Below are 14,411 nucleotides of genomic sequence, written 5' to 3'. Positions count from 1 at the left end.
CAAAAGGATGTGGCTATATTTACAGGTTTTATCTATTTTAAATATCAAGATAATGAAGCCAGGCTACTAGTTCAATCTTCACAAGGGACTTGCTATTTGTCATTGTGTATACTTAAAGCAAACAAATGATCAGCACAAATCTGTCTTCACTAAAGAATTTCACAATGCACAAACACAAAAACGGTTTAAGTCAGGGATATTATCTTCACAACTGACAAAAGGACATCAAGTATTCACCTCCACCTGACCTGGAGACTTATCATAAGAGTCCCACAACCAAGTTGGGAAACTTCCCAATGAACTGAAAGGTTGAACTCTGATCTAGGTCCTCCTCTTAATTATTTGAAGTTTCAGGCTATCAAAACTCAAAAAAGGTACAGTATATACACAAATTTTTCATTCCCAGGCTCGCTCACCCACAAATGCTAATTCCCCACATTGACAACCTACTGGACTTTGTTTCCACTTTCAGCAAAGAGGGTATGACTCAAACTACTGGTCTCTCCCAGTGGGATAAATCCAATGGGAATCTTACTGAAGGTAGCCTACGGGGAAAAAAGAAGAAGAAAGTTTTATTGTTATGATCAGAAAATCAGGCTTAGTGGAGAAGCACAGGTGTGTCCACTATGACAAATAACTGACCCTGTATCTGCCTCCCCATCTCCTTTCCCACATCCCTAGACCAGTAATCAAATAAAGCTAGGTGGGTAATTTCTAAAACAAGGCAGTCAATGACAACAAAATGACTCAGAATTTGGAAGAAATATTTCAGTACTCATTAATGACAACTGTTTGAAAGAAATTTGGTTAAGATAATGAGGGTTTTGAAGATATTAGATCAATGCACTAGTGCAACAGAGACTGTATTACATTGTCACATTATTTGATAAAGTTGCAGATAATATTCAACTAAAAATGTCTACCATTTATACAGTGACCAATGATAGGTGAAGGTGCTTTATAAACTATCTTAAGTACAAATAAGGCAAAGAGAATAAACAAGTTCAAGTAATAGATGGTACTGGCATAGTAGTTAACTTAATTAAATGCCACACATAAAATAGATACTAAGGTTCAAAACAATTCTGAGCACAATGTATTATTACCAAAGGGACTGAGAAGGATCTTCTAGCTATTGTAGAAAAGTGCATAAAATAATGTTACAAAAACATCCATGTGCCCACAACCTAGATTTAACAAATGTCAACATTTACCTTTTTGCTTCATATGTTTTAAGAAATGAAACGATAGAAAAATGAAAGTCCCTTCTAAACCTATTCTCCTCTCTCCCCTCCCAGAGGAGACCATTATCCTGCATTTGGTGTGATTCCTTTCCATCCACATTATTATTCTTTTGCTACATATCTAGGCATCCATTAACAATACATAGTATTGTTTTCTGAATCTTAAAACATTGTGGAAATGCATAACATACCTGGGCAACCTGCTGTTTTTGAATTCAATACTTTTGAGATTTAGCCATGTAGATATTTATACATTTAGTTCATTCATTTTAACTGTTAGATGATTCCCACTATGCCACAATTTCTTTACAAAAAAGTTCTTTGAAAAAAATATTCCATAACAAAATTTTAAATAACCATTGTCAAAGTTATTGGATACCATCAATTACCAAACCAGAAAAGTCCCCATGTGTTAATATATGTGTTCTATGACATGGGTAGCAGCATTTTCTTTTCTAAAATTCAAGAAAGCACAATGTATACCCATTTTAAAATATAAAATGGAAAAAAAAGTAAAAGACAGAAGAGCAATAAAGAACAGAAAAATAAAAGTTAAAATGCAATTACTTTCTTAAATGCTCACCTCATCTGTTCGTCGAAGAACTCCAGTAACAACCTACAAATGCAATAATAAAACATTATTATAAACAATATGTATTTCCTGTATAATAAAGAATTGGATTCAATTTTCATAGACCATAAACTTATTCCTGTTTTCTTCTTAGAAGCTCTGTTAAAAGATGCATTGGATCTTAAAACATACAGTATTCTCCAATACAATTAGCGCTAAATTAGATTTTATTTTTGACCTAGGATCTACAATACAATAAAGGCTAAGATAAAATGATTATAAAAACTCCAAGTCGTATTGGTAAAAACATATTTTAAGTTCTATAAAATGGGTATAAATATGATGTATACATCAATTATACACAAAACCCTAGTTTACTACTACAAAGTACATTTACAGGAAAAAAGCACTTTGCTACACTCGGAGAGTGTGCACTTAACAAATCGTTCTTATTGACAAATATGAAGGACAATATTCTGTAAAACTGTGAAAAATACCTAAATAAAAAAATTTCTCATAATTCCACCATCCCAGATAACCAATTATTATTATTATATTATTCTTTTGCAACAGAGTCTCACTCTGTCACCCAGGCTGGAGTGCTGGATCTAGGCTCACTGCAATCTCCACTTCCCAGGTTCAAGTGATTCTCCTGCCTCAGCCTCCCCAGTAGTTGGAATTATAGGCGCCCACCACCATGCCCAGCTAATTTTTTTTTTTTTTTTTTGAGACGGAGTCTTGGAGTCTTGCTCTGTCGCCCAGGCTGGAGTGCAGTGGCGCCATCTCGGCTCATGGCAAGCTCCGCCTCCTGGGTTCAGGCCATTCTCCTGCCTCAGCCTCCTGAGTAGCTGGGACTACAGGCGCCCGCTACCAGGCTCGGCTAATTATTTTTTGTATTTTTAGTAGGGACGGGGTTTCATTGTGTTAGCCAGGATGGTCTCGATCTCCTGACCTCGTGATCTGCCTGCCTCGGCCTCCCGAAGTGCTGGGATTAGAGGCGTGAGCCACGGCGTCCGGCGAAACCCCGTCTCTACTAAAAATACAAAAAATTAGGTCAAGAGATCGAGACCATCCTGTCTAACACAATGAAACCCCATCTCCCAGCACTTTGGGAGGCCAAGGTGGGCGGATCACCTGAGGTCCAGAGTTTTTTTTAGTAGAGACGGAGTTTCGCCATGTTGGTCAAACTCTGGACCTCAGGTGATCCGCCCACCTTGGCCTCCCAAAGTTCTGAGATTACAGGCGTGAGCCATCCTACCGGGCCCCAGATAACCAATTATTAATCACTTGTTTATATTTGATATACTTCCCTCCAATCCTTTTTCTAATCAGTACATATTTTTATATGACTGTAATTATACCAAATACACAATTTCTTTAAAAACATTTTGTAGAGTAAAACCTGACCCAGGTCTCCTCCCTTCATCTTCTCCTGCCTCACTGAATTTCAGGAATAAACGGGGCTGTTGAGAGGTCTACTTCCTTCTTCGTAAGCATGCTATCAATATTCTTCACACTTCATTAAAAAGCCATAAAAACAATTACAACATCATTACACAGCCTTTTTAAAAGAAGCTTACTAAATTAAGTCAAACCTAGGACAGTACTCTGCTGTTAGCTTCTGATCCCTGAACACTGGTAAAACCAACAAATGGGGACACCAGGCAATCAGAAATGAGGTATGAAAATTATAGTATACAGGATTGAATTAAGCAGTGAGTGGGATCACCTGCATTGGGCTCCTCAGGGGTTTCCAGAATATAATGAATATACTACTCTGCTGCTAGAAAAGAAGAGTACTTGCAGGGTAACATACTTATTGTCCTTAATGGACCAAAGTAAGCATTAAGGAAATCTTTATTAATAAATTTTATGTTTTAAAAGTAGTTTTAGGTTCACAGTGAAATTGACAGAAATACAGAGATTTCCCATGTCCCCCTGGCCTCTTATACGTGAACCTTCCGCCCATTATCAACATCCTTCACCAGAGTGGCACGTTCGTTACAATTGATGGATCTACATTGACACATTATTATCATCACCCAAAGTCCATAGCTTACATTAGGGTTCACTCTTGGTGTTGTACATCTACAGGCTTCCACAAATGTATAACACTTATACATTTGTGTATAACAAATACACAAAATTTGTGTTAAACAAATTTGTATATAACACAAATGTATTCACCCTTACGGTATCATAATGAATCGTTTCACTGCCCTACCAATCCTCTATGCTCTGCCTATTCATCCCTCTCTTCAACGTCTGGTAACCTCTGACGTTTTCACTGCCTCCATAGTTTTGCCTTCTCCAGATATCAAATTCTTGGAATCACATGGTATATAGTCTTTTCAGACTATCCTCTTTCACTTAGTAACATACATTTAGGTTTCCTCCATGTCTTTTCATGGCTTGATAGCTCACTTCCTTTTAGTGCTGAATAATACCTATTGTCGGAATATACCTCACTTTACTTATTCATTCACCTACTAAAGGACATCTTGGTTGCTTCCAAGATTTGGCAATTAAGAATAATGCTAATACATGTGCAATTGTGTGGACACAGGATTTCAACTCCTTTGGTAAACACCAAGGAGCATGATTGCTGGACTGCATGTTAACAGTGTGTTCAGTTTTGTAAGAAAACACCCAACTGTTCCAAAGTGGCTGTACCATTTTGCATTCCTACCAATAGTAAGAGTTCCTGTTGCTCCACATCCTTGCCAGCATTTGATATCGTCCATGTTCTGAAATTTTGGCCATTCTAATAGGTGCATAGTGGTATCTCATTGAGAATATGCAATATTAAAACAAAAGCAGATGCATACATCTTAACATGTATACCTCTTCCTATTAATGTGGTATAATATTATATGTAATGGAAATGACATGAGAGTAGATAGGTGAATCTCTATTTGTTTATTGTATAAGAAACATACCTGATGATGGAAACTAATGATTCCATTACAAACAGGGCTATTTCATAAGAGTCTTCAAAATATAACAAGATTATCCCATCCACCACCATTTTTTCTTCTATTATATTAATATTATCAAACTTAAATATGATAATACGAAAATCCTTCTATGTGCTGGGTAGAGGGTTTACAAAAAGCAATGAAATGGAAGTGCATGAGAAAAATTTAAAGCCATCCTAGCTTTAGAGGGCAACAATCCGAAAGTAATGAATTAAATAATTTATTTAAATTACAACATACCATTGCTTTAAGATTTAATTTCCATTTTTCTCACCTTCAAAATAGCTTCAAAGAGAAAAACAGTCCTACCTCCTGCAGTGTCCCATCTCCTCCTGCAACAATGATCACATCTGTGTTTTCCATCAGTTCCAGGAGTTTCTTGGCTTGTCCCTCATAATCTGTCTGAAATACCAATGAAGTTTTTGATAAGTTTATCAACCTAGAGCCACAACGTTAAAGGTTTAAAAATGTGGGACATCTTCTTTAAAGTTTTACATTGACTGTCTTCATAAATTTTACATAATTGATAGACATGAAAAAAATAGCTATCAAAGCAATTACGTATAGTTGTTACAGTTTTACACTTTTAGAGCCAGAGGGACCTCAGAAACCATCTAGTCAGCTCCTTACTTTGAAAATAAAATTCAAACCCAATAATTTGTCTGTTACACAGCTAGCTAGTCAAAGGCATCATTTCCAGTTCAGTGCAGATTCTATTACATCCTTTATAGGAAGTCAATTGTACATACAAATAGGGATAAGCAGATGTAATGACAAGAGCACAGATGTCACAGCCCAAGAGACCTAGATTAAATCTCAACCCTTCTACTTTTTACTGAGTGACCTTAAATTCTATGGATCTTAATTTCCTCATCACTGAAATTATGTATGTTGAGGGAGGGAATAATGATAGCTTCTCTGTAAAACAGTTGTAAAGCAGTCTGTAAAGCAACTGGTAAGGTAAGTGTTCATAACTGGTATTGCACTAAATAAAAGGAGGTTATTATTGTTATGACCATATATAAAGAAATACAGGTATGATTCAAAGTAGTCACAAAACAATGCCTAAGACTTACCATTTTTATTGACACCATTTGATCTCAGACACATACACAGACTTAAATGAACCATTTAATCCACCAATAATATGTATACCTCTAAAACTAAACACTAAATTTCAATAGACATAATGCAACTAATATTAAAATAGGAAACACTCCCTCCAATTAGTATCACACTATACATACTAATAGATAAAAACTAAATGCCTGGATTTCAGATGGGCTCAAGCACTTGTGGCATTTTATATATACATATATATATTTTATATATATATATATATAATATATATATTTATATATCTGGGCCAGGGGTGGCGGCTCACGCCTGTAATCCCAGCACTTTGGGAGGCCAAGGCAGGCAGATCACAAGGTCAGGAGTTTGAGACTAGCCTGGCCAACATGGCGAAACCCCGTCTCTACTAAAAATACAAAAATTAGCCAGGCGTGGTGATGCACACCTGTAATCCAAGCTACTCAGGAGGCTGAGGCCCGAGAATTGCTTCAACCTGGGAGGTGGAGGTTGCAGTGAACTCAGATCGCACCACTGCACTCCAGGCGGGGCGACAGAACAAGACTCTGTCTCAGGAGGAAAAAAAAATATCTATCTATATATATATATCTATATATATATATCTATCTCTGGTCTCTGTCCTTGGTTCCTGGCACAAAGCTCCTAAAACCCCTGGAATTTCCTGAGTGATAAAAATGTCTTTTGTTATTCATGGCAAGCCCCTCTCAATCTTGACAGTTTGTGCTAATGAGGTGATTGGTGGGCCCCTGAATAGCTTCAAGATGGGAAGTGATCACCAGAAGGACAAGCAGGGAATTTATTTTGTTAAGACTATATCCCCAAAACCTAGAACAAGGCTTAGCTCATAGTGGGCACTAAATAAATATTTGTAAAAACAAATTAATACATGTGAAAAGGTATATGAATAAAAGAATAAAAATTTTAAAATATCTTGACAGATTTGACAGACCATAGTTTCGAAGACAATAAAGATAATATTAATATATTTGAGGCTCTGATCTTAGAAAAAAAATCCCAAATGCACTAAAAGAGGAAGGATTTAAAAAGTGGCCTAACAGTTGTCCCCTCCCAGAAAAAGAATCTAGACACTGACCTTACACTTTTCAAAAAACTAACTCAAAATGAATCACAGGCCTAAAGGTAAAATAACATAGGAGATAATTTAAGTGATCTTGGGCTTGGTGATGAGGTTTTAGATACATCACCAAAAGCAAGATCCATGAAAGAAAAAACAAATTGATAAATTAAAATTCAGTAAAATTTAAAACTTCTGCTCTATGAAAAACATGATTATAAGGATAAAAAGACAAGCCACAGCCTGAGAGAGAATATATGCAAAATGCATAGCAAACAACTTGCATCTAAAATATACAAATAACTCTTAAAACTCAACAAAAAAAAGCCAGCCCAATTAAAAGGACAGAGATCTGAATAGACACCTCACTAAAGATCTACAGATGGATAATAAGCATATGGAAATACACTCAACATTATATGTCATTAGGGAATTGCAAATTAAAACAATGAGATTTCGTTATACATTTGTTTCAGTGGCTAAAATCCAAAACACTGACAATAGCAAAGACTGACGAGGATATGGAACAACAGGAACTCTAGTTCACGGGTGGTAATAATACAAAATGGTACAGCCACTTTGAATGGCAGTTTCCAATAAAACCAAACATAGTCTTACCATATTATCCAGCAAAAGCACTCCTAGACATTTACCCAAATGTGTGGAAAACTTATTTATTTCCACCCAAGAACCTGCACGTTAGTGTTTATAGCAATTTTATTCATAGTTGCTAAAATGGAAGTGACCAAGACATACTTCAGTAGGTGAATGGATAAACTGTAGCACATTCAGACAACAGACTATTGCTTAGCAAAGAAATGAGCTAATGAGCCATGAAAACACAATGGAGAAACCTAAAACGCATATTGTTCAATGAAAGAAGCCAATCTGAAAAAGACTACATACTGTATGATTCCAACTATATGACATCTTAAAAATAGCAAAAGTATGGTGACAGTAAAAACATCAGCTGTGTAGGGAAGGATGAATAGGTAGAGCAGAAGAACACAGAGGATTTTTAGGGCAGTGAAATTAATCTGTCTGATAATATAATGGTGAACACAATGCATTATGCATTTGTCAAAACCCATAGAACTGTGCAACACAAAGAGCAAATGCAAATGAAAACTATGGACTTGAGTTAATGATAATGCATCAGTAATGGCTCATCGATTGTAGGAAATGTATAACACTAATGCAAGATGTTAATAATACAGGAAATTGTGGGCGGGGGAGAGAAGGAATACAGGTATTCTGTGATTTCTCTTGAATTCTTCCTTAAACCTAAAACTGCTCTAAAAAAGTCTACTTTTTTATAAAGCGGCCTGATGGTACATAGCAAACAAGATAATGAGTCCAGTATGACTCAAAAGTATGATATATCGACAACAACAAAAGAGTCTGAGCTTGAGCTGTTTGAAAGAATAGTATATGGAACAGGAGACTTGATGGTCTTGCTTTACTCTTCCTTAGATAGCCCATACCTCATTTCTGGGCACTACTGGAGAATATCTAAGAGAACAATCAGGAATGTGACAGATTTGAAACCATCACCCCTGTGAAGAAACTGGAAATGTTTAAACCACAGAAGGCTCAAGGGAGCATTAGGATAACATTCTTTATTATTCCAAAGACTATTTTGCAGAAGAAAGATTAGGCTTGTTCCACATGAACCCATGGGATAGAACCAAGTCTGAAGTCAATGATTCTCAATCCAACTACACATTATAATCACCTGGGAATGAATAAACAAATGAACAAGTGAATGAATGAATGAAATTATTTTGTAAATACAGACAGATTCCACTCCACATTAGTTATATCTAGGGAGTGTGACCGGGGTATAAATTATATTTTTAAACATTTCCAGGTAATTTGATATTCAGCCAGAGATGAAAACCACTGACCTATGTGTAAAAACTTTTGGGAAACAGATATCTTCTCAGAATTAGGAAGAATATTCTAATAGTGCTATCCTAAGATGAAAAAGGTTGTCTTGGAGGTTTCATGTCAAATGGGAGACAAAGCCTACCGTAGAAAGCACATGCCTTAGAGTCGACAGACCTGTGTTTAAATGAGCTCTGTCACTACTAATTGTATAACTGAGCAGGTTTCTAGATGTTTGTATCTTCGATTTCCTCATTCACAAAATAAAGATAACACTCAACTTCACTGAGCTTTATGTCATTTAAATAAAACCAGTTATGCGAAGTGCTGCAATTCCATTTCTAAAAGAATGGTAGGCTAGGTACCCTGCCATTGAAAATTAAAGCTACTGAGTAAAATAATGAAAACATCTTTGATGCATCAATAAATGAGAATAAAGTAAGGAACACTAAATATAAAACTAGCACCTACACAGTAAATGTTTTGAGGGCATCTAGTAAACCAGGTAGATCTGAATGTTGGTTTTCAAAGTTTCACCAGGTTCTAGGAAAAGCAAACAAAAATCCCAGGACCTGCTCAAGATTAGTGAATCTAGTACAGAACCACACCCCACTATAAACCAGGACCCAAAAGACGGCATGTGCAGTTTACAGAGAATAAAAACAAGGTTGACTCACTCATACTCCTAGCCGATTCCCAGGGCGCTGCAAAGAAACCTTCGTGTTCTGAACTTTGGTGCTAAATGAAGGGATAAACATCTTCCCTGAGAATCCACAACTTTAGGCCAGTCCTTATATAAGTAACCCAAATGCATGCTACCTGGATAATCTGAAAAATCTCAAGCTAAAAATTTAAAGAGTTCACAGGACTTTCTTACATGTATTTTGCATTGAGGAAGACACAACATTCTGTGGTACTTCCACTAAACTACATAATCTGAATCTAATTATAACAAAACAGTAGATAAACCCAAACTGAAGGACGTTCTTAAAAAAAAATTGAGGAATTTTTTAAAGTTGCCTAAACAAATATCACAACTAAATTCAACATGTGACCCCAGATTGGATGCAGAACAAGAAAAAGTGTTTTCTCTTCTGTCATAAATGACATTCATGGAACAACTGGAGGTCAAGGCAGGCAGATCACAAGGTCAAGAGATCAAGATGATCCTGGCCAACATGGTGAAACACAGTCTCTATTAAAAATACAAAAATTAGCTGTGTGTGGTGGCACACACCTGTAATCCCAGCTACTCAGGAGGCTGAAGTAGGAGAATCGCTTGAACCTGGGAGGCAGAGGGTGCAGTGAGCTGAGATTGTGCCACTGCACTGCAGCCTGGTGACAGAGTGAGACTCTGTCTCAAAAAAAAAAAAAATTCTACAAGATAATAGTACATCAATGCTAATTTCTTGATTTTGATAACTGTTCTTGCAGTTATGTAACAGAGTGCCCTTGTTTTTAGGATATAGATATTTAGAGATAAAGGAACATTATTTCTGCAACTTACTCTCAAACAAGCCAGAAAATAATATGTGTGTATATACATATGTATATATACACACACACATTAATATGTGTATATATATTTATATATGTATATATACACACACATTCATACATACACACATACATGTAAAGACAGAGCATGTGTACACATGGTAAAATGTTAATACAGTATTTGAGGAGTTTGGGTGAAGTGATATGGAAATTTGTATTATTTCTGTGCTTTTATAAGTTTGAGATTATTTCAAAATAAAAGCTAAATCAAAAGAAAGAAAACAAACCCTGTAAAGAGCAGTAGTTTCTACTGAGGCATAAAAAGTAAACATTAGTATTTCTATTTATTTTTTAATCTCATCCTTTTAAATGTCTATTTTCTATATATGTAATGTACATATTAGTACTTGCATACGATTGATAAGTATCTTAAACTGGAAAAAATTACAAATATATGAGTCACAGGACATTTGATAGTATAAGATGGGATTAGATATTGTAAGATGATAAAAGAGAATCATTACTTTTGCTAAGTATGAAAATGGCACTGTAGATAAATATAAAAGTATTCTTATTTGTTTAAAAATACATATAAAAGTACTAAGGGATAAAATTAGAGGATATCTGTAACTGACTTCAGGCACCGAGCTACCATGTGAAGATACCTAGTGGAGACTACACGAGCCAGAGGACAGCCAGCATCAACTTGGAGACATGTGAGTAAAGTCATCGAAGACCACCCTTCCTCAGCCATGCCACTAGAAGCCCAGGCGAGACTGCTGACCAATGGAATCATAAGCAGAAAAACAGCGAGGCCATTTGTTCTGTAGCAATAGATAACTGGTATAGAATGTTGGAATGAATTAAACAGTCGAGTCAAAAGATGAGAAAATGGCCTTTACAATATCCTGCTTTCATGCTTTTATCAACAATACATCTAAAATCTCAGGAGAGAAAAAAGATGAAAATAAAGGGATATAAAAATTATACCAGGCAAAAACTAAAAATAAGCAAATATAAATTGCCAGTAATACTAGATAAGATAGACTATCATAAAAGGCAGTATTTGTGCTAAAAATAGTCATTCTATGACTGGGTCAAAATGTAAGAAAAATGAAATAATATGAAACTTTAGTGCATCTAATAACATAGTCTCAAAATACAAAATGCAAAAATGGACAAATCTATGTAGTGAAATAGACAAACCAACAATTATAGTGGGAGATTTCTAACACCCCCTCTTGATAATTTATATAGTTAAAACAGAAGAAAAAAATCAGTAAGGACATAGAAGATTTGAACCTACCCAGTTAACAGACTTGACTTAATGAACATATAAAGAACATAGTGCCCAATAACTGATATATACAATTTTTAGACATAGATACAACGTTTATGAAAACAGAGCACATGTTGGACCATAAAACAAATCTCAACAAACTTTAAAATACTAGAATTTTATAGACTTCATTTTTTTGGCCAAAATACAATTAAGTCTGAAATCACTAACAAAGACAATTAGAAAAACTTTAGATTTGGAAATTCAAAATCACATAGATCAAGAAAAGTCACAAGGAAAATTCAAAAATATTTAAAAATAAATAATAAAAATATTATGCACCAAAAAGTATAGGATGCAGCTGAAGCAGTAGAGTGGCTCTGTAGCTTAAATACATACACTAAGAAAGAAAGGTAAAAATGAAATAAGCCACGAAGTTAAAACGTCAGAAAAAGCACAGCAGAAAAATTTTTTTAAAGTAGAATGAAGGAAACAATTAAAAAAGATCAGAAATGAATGAAACATATAAATAAGAGGATCAATAAGCCAAAAAACAGTTCATGGCAAGGGCTAATTGACAAACCTCTCACAAGATTACTGAGGGGAAAAAGAGAGGGTACAAATAAACAATATTGAGAATGAAAATGAGACATTACACATGCTATAGAAATTTAAGTTAAATAGAAGACATTATGAACAAGCTGATGTCAATTAATTTGAAAATTTAGATGAAACAAATTCCTTGAAGAATTTACCTTACAAAAATTAAGAATAAAATCTGAGTGCTTCTAGAACTGTTAAAGAAATTTAATGTACAAAGAAAATTCAAAAAAGATAAAAAAGGCTGGGCATGGTAGCTTACACCTATAATCCCAATACTTTGGGAGGCCAAGGTGGGGGGATCGCTTGAGTCCAGGAGTTCGAGACCAGCCTTGGCAACAAAGTGAGATCCTGTCTCTACATACATACACACACATACATGAGAAAATCTCCCCTCAAGGAAAGCTCCAGATCCAGATGGTTTTACCAGTGAGTTTCACCAATCATTGAAGAAACAAACATCAGTCTCACATAACCATACTAAGGTTTCTCCTACCTGCCACATTACAGGTATTCAAATATATGTTAGTTTTCTTCCCCTTTCTCCTATCCCCAGAGACAAACAACTGGAAAATCATGCCAGAAAAGTTGGAAAACAGGGTTCAACATTGCATGGTAAACGAGACTAAATGATCCTTTTTAACTTCTATGATTTCCTGGAAGTGTACAATATTAGAAATTAGTCGACCACCAACTTATAACCACAGTAAGAGAGGTTTTCACTATATACACATGTGTATACTTACCCACATATATCTCATTTAAAATTCAACAAGTAGAGTCCTGCATCTTCAAAACAGTACAATTGCCTGTAATTTATGCTTGCCTCCTTTTCTTAACGAAATCTCACAAATTCTAAAGCTTTACCATTTAAAATTCTTCACCAGAGATAATTCCTTATCAGAGAGAAAATGGTTTACCTGTTTGTGGAACTACTAAGAAATTAATTACTCAAACTTGAAGGTTGTGTATTTTCAGGAAAAGAATTCTTACAGCTATAACAACTTTCATCTTCCAAGAGATGTAATTCCACATCCTATCTCTTAGATGAAAGGTATCAAGTTCTCCAAGCCTCCATCCAATCCTATTGTGAAAATGAAAAGCTGATACTATTTGGAAAAAAACAAAACTACGTTTATTAATTGTCAGAACAGGATACAACATTAATTTCTTAGATCTTGTGACAAGCAATTTTTGCTAAGAAGCCAAGAGAAGAGGTTGTTATAAGACGCAGTTGTTTGGGTGAAATAAATATTCAGGAGCCATTCTTACCTTAACAATAGTCACATCCATGCCGGATAAATGTAAAATCGGGGCAGCATTTTTTTCAAATAGAGTCCTGGCTTTTCTGTAAACAAAGGAAAAAATACAAACATTTTAACACAGGTTATCAAGAGAAGAACAAAAAGCCTTACAATCTTCTTCAGGGCAGAATAAGAAAGACTATGAAATATGGGTTTCCTCTATTTGTTCAAGTACAGAAAGTTTAACAACAAGTAATGAGTTAATATGCATGGAAAAATAAAACCTTTCACCTGGGGCCTCTGAGAATTTGCCGTTTATCTAATGCAATAAGCTCTTATCCATTTGGGAGGCCTATGGTTCACACAGTAGTTCCTCTAGGGGAAGAACGAACACTAGATATGGTTCCATTCAGGCAACAATGCTTGATTCACTCAAGTATTCATTGAGTACCTACTGTGATAGACACAGGTGGAGGAGCTAGGAACACAACATGACAAAGCAGACAAAACTACTAATTCACCAGAAGCTTGTCTGAAACTCCCAGGCACAGTCATGCCCTCTCTGTGCTCCCCGAGTACCTTATACACATCTCTATTAGTGACCTTCACACTGTATGGTGATTACAGACTTCCAAGACTGTTGTCAGGACTAGACTGGAAGCTTTCCAAAAATAAATACCAAATCTTATTAATCCTTGAATCCCCTGACCTCTAGGATTATGTATGGCACACTTAGAAAGTACTTACTAAGTATCTGATGAATTAATGCACAAATGAATGAATAAACCTGCCCCAAACGTAGAGATGTAAATTCTAAGGAAAAGGAAACAACATGGATGTCTTATAATAAGAGAAAAAACAGCCTCCAAAGAGTTTGCATATTTCAAAAGTATTATGCATATCATTCTGACAGTGAACTCTTGTCCAATTCAGGTCAGAATTCA

The 14,411-nt window shown here is 35.5% G+C and overlaps 1 protein-coding gene across 6 annotated transcripts in view; it reads right to left on the bottom strand.

The window, feature by feature from the left end:
* Positions 1-14,411, bottom strand: part of AGK (acylglycerol kinase) — a 103,549-nt gene that overhangs the window by 44,168 nt on the left and 44,970 nt on the right. For all 6 annotated transcript variants that reach the window (XM_077994580.1, XM_077994581.1, XM_077994583.1 and 3 more), the window contains 4 exon segments: positions 13,496-13,571; positions 5,103-5,195; positions 1,828-1,860; positions 451-545 (listed from right to left, as the gene is read on the bottom strand). In XM_077994580.1, coding sequence (XP_077850706.1) covers positions 451-545; positions 1,828-1,860; positions 5,103-5,195; positions 13,496-13,571 — 297 coding nt within the window.

Source organism: Macaca mulatta, chromosome 3, assembly GCF_049350105.2.
Source record: "Macaca mulatta isolate MMU2019108-1 chromosome 3, T2T-MMU8v2.0, whole genome shotgun sequence".
Classification (NCBI taxonomy): Eukaryota; Metazoa; Chordata; class Mammalia; order Primates; family Cercopithecidae; genus Macaca; species Macaca mulatta.
Note: the sequence above shows the minus strand (reverse complement) of the source record. Positions and strands in the feature narration are given on the sequence as shown.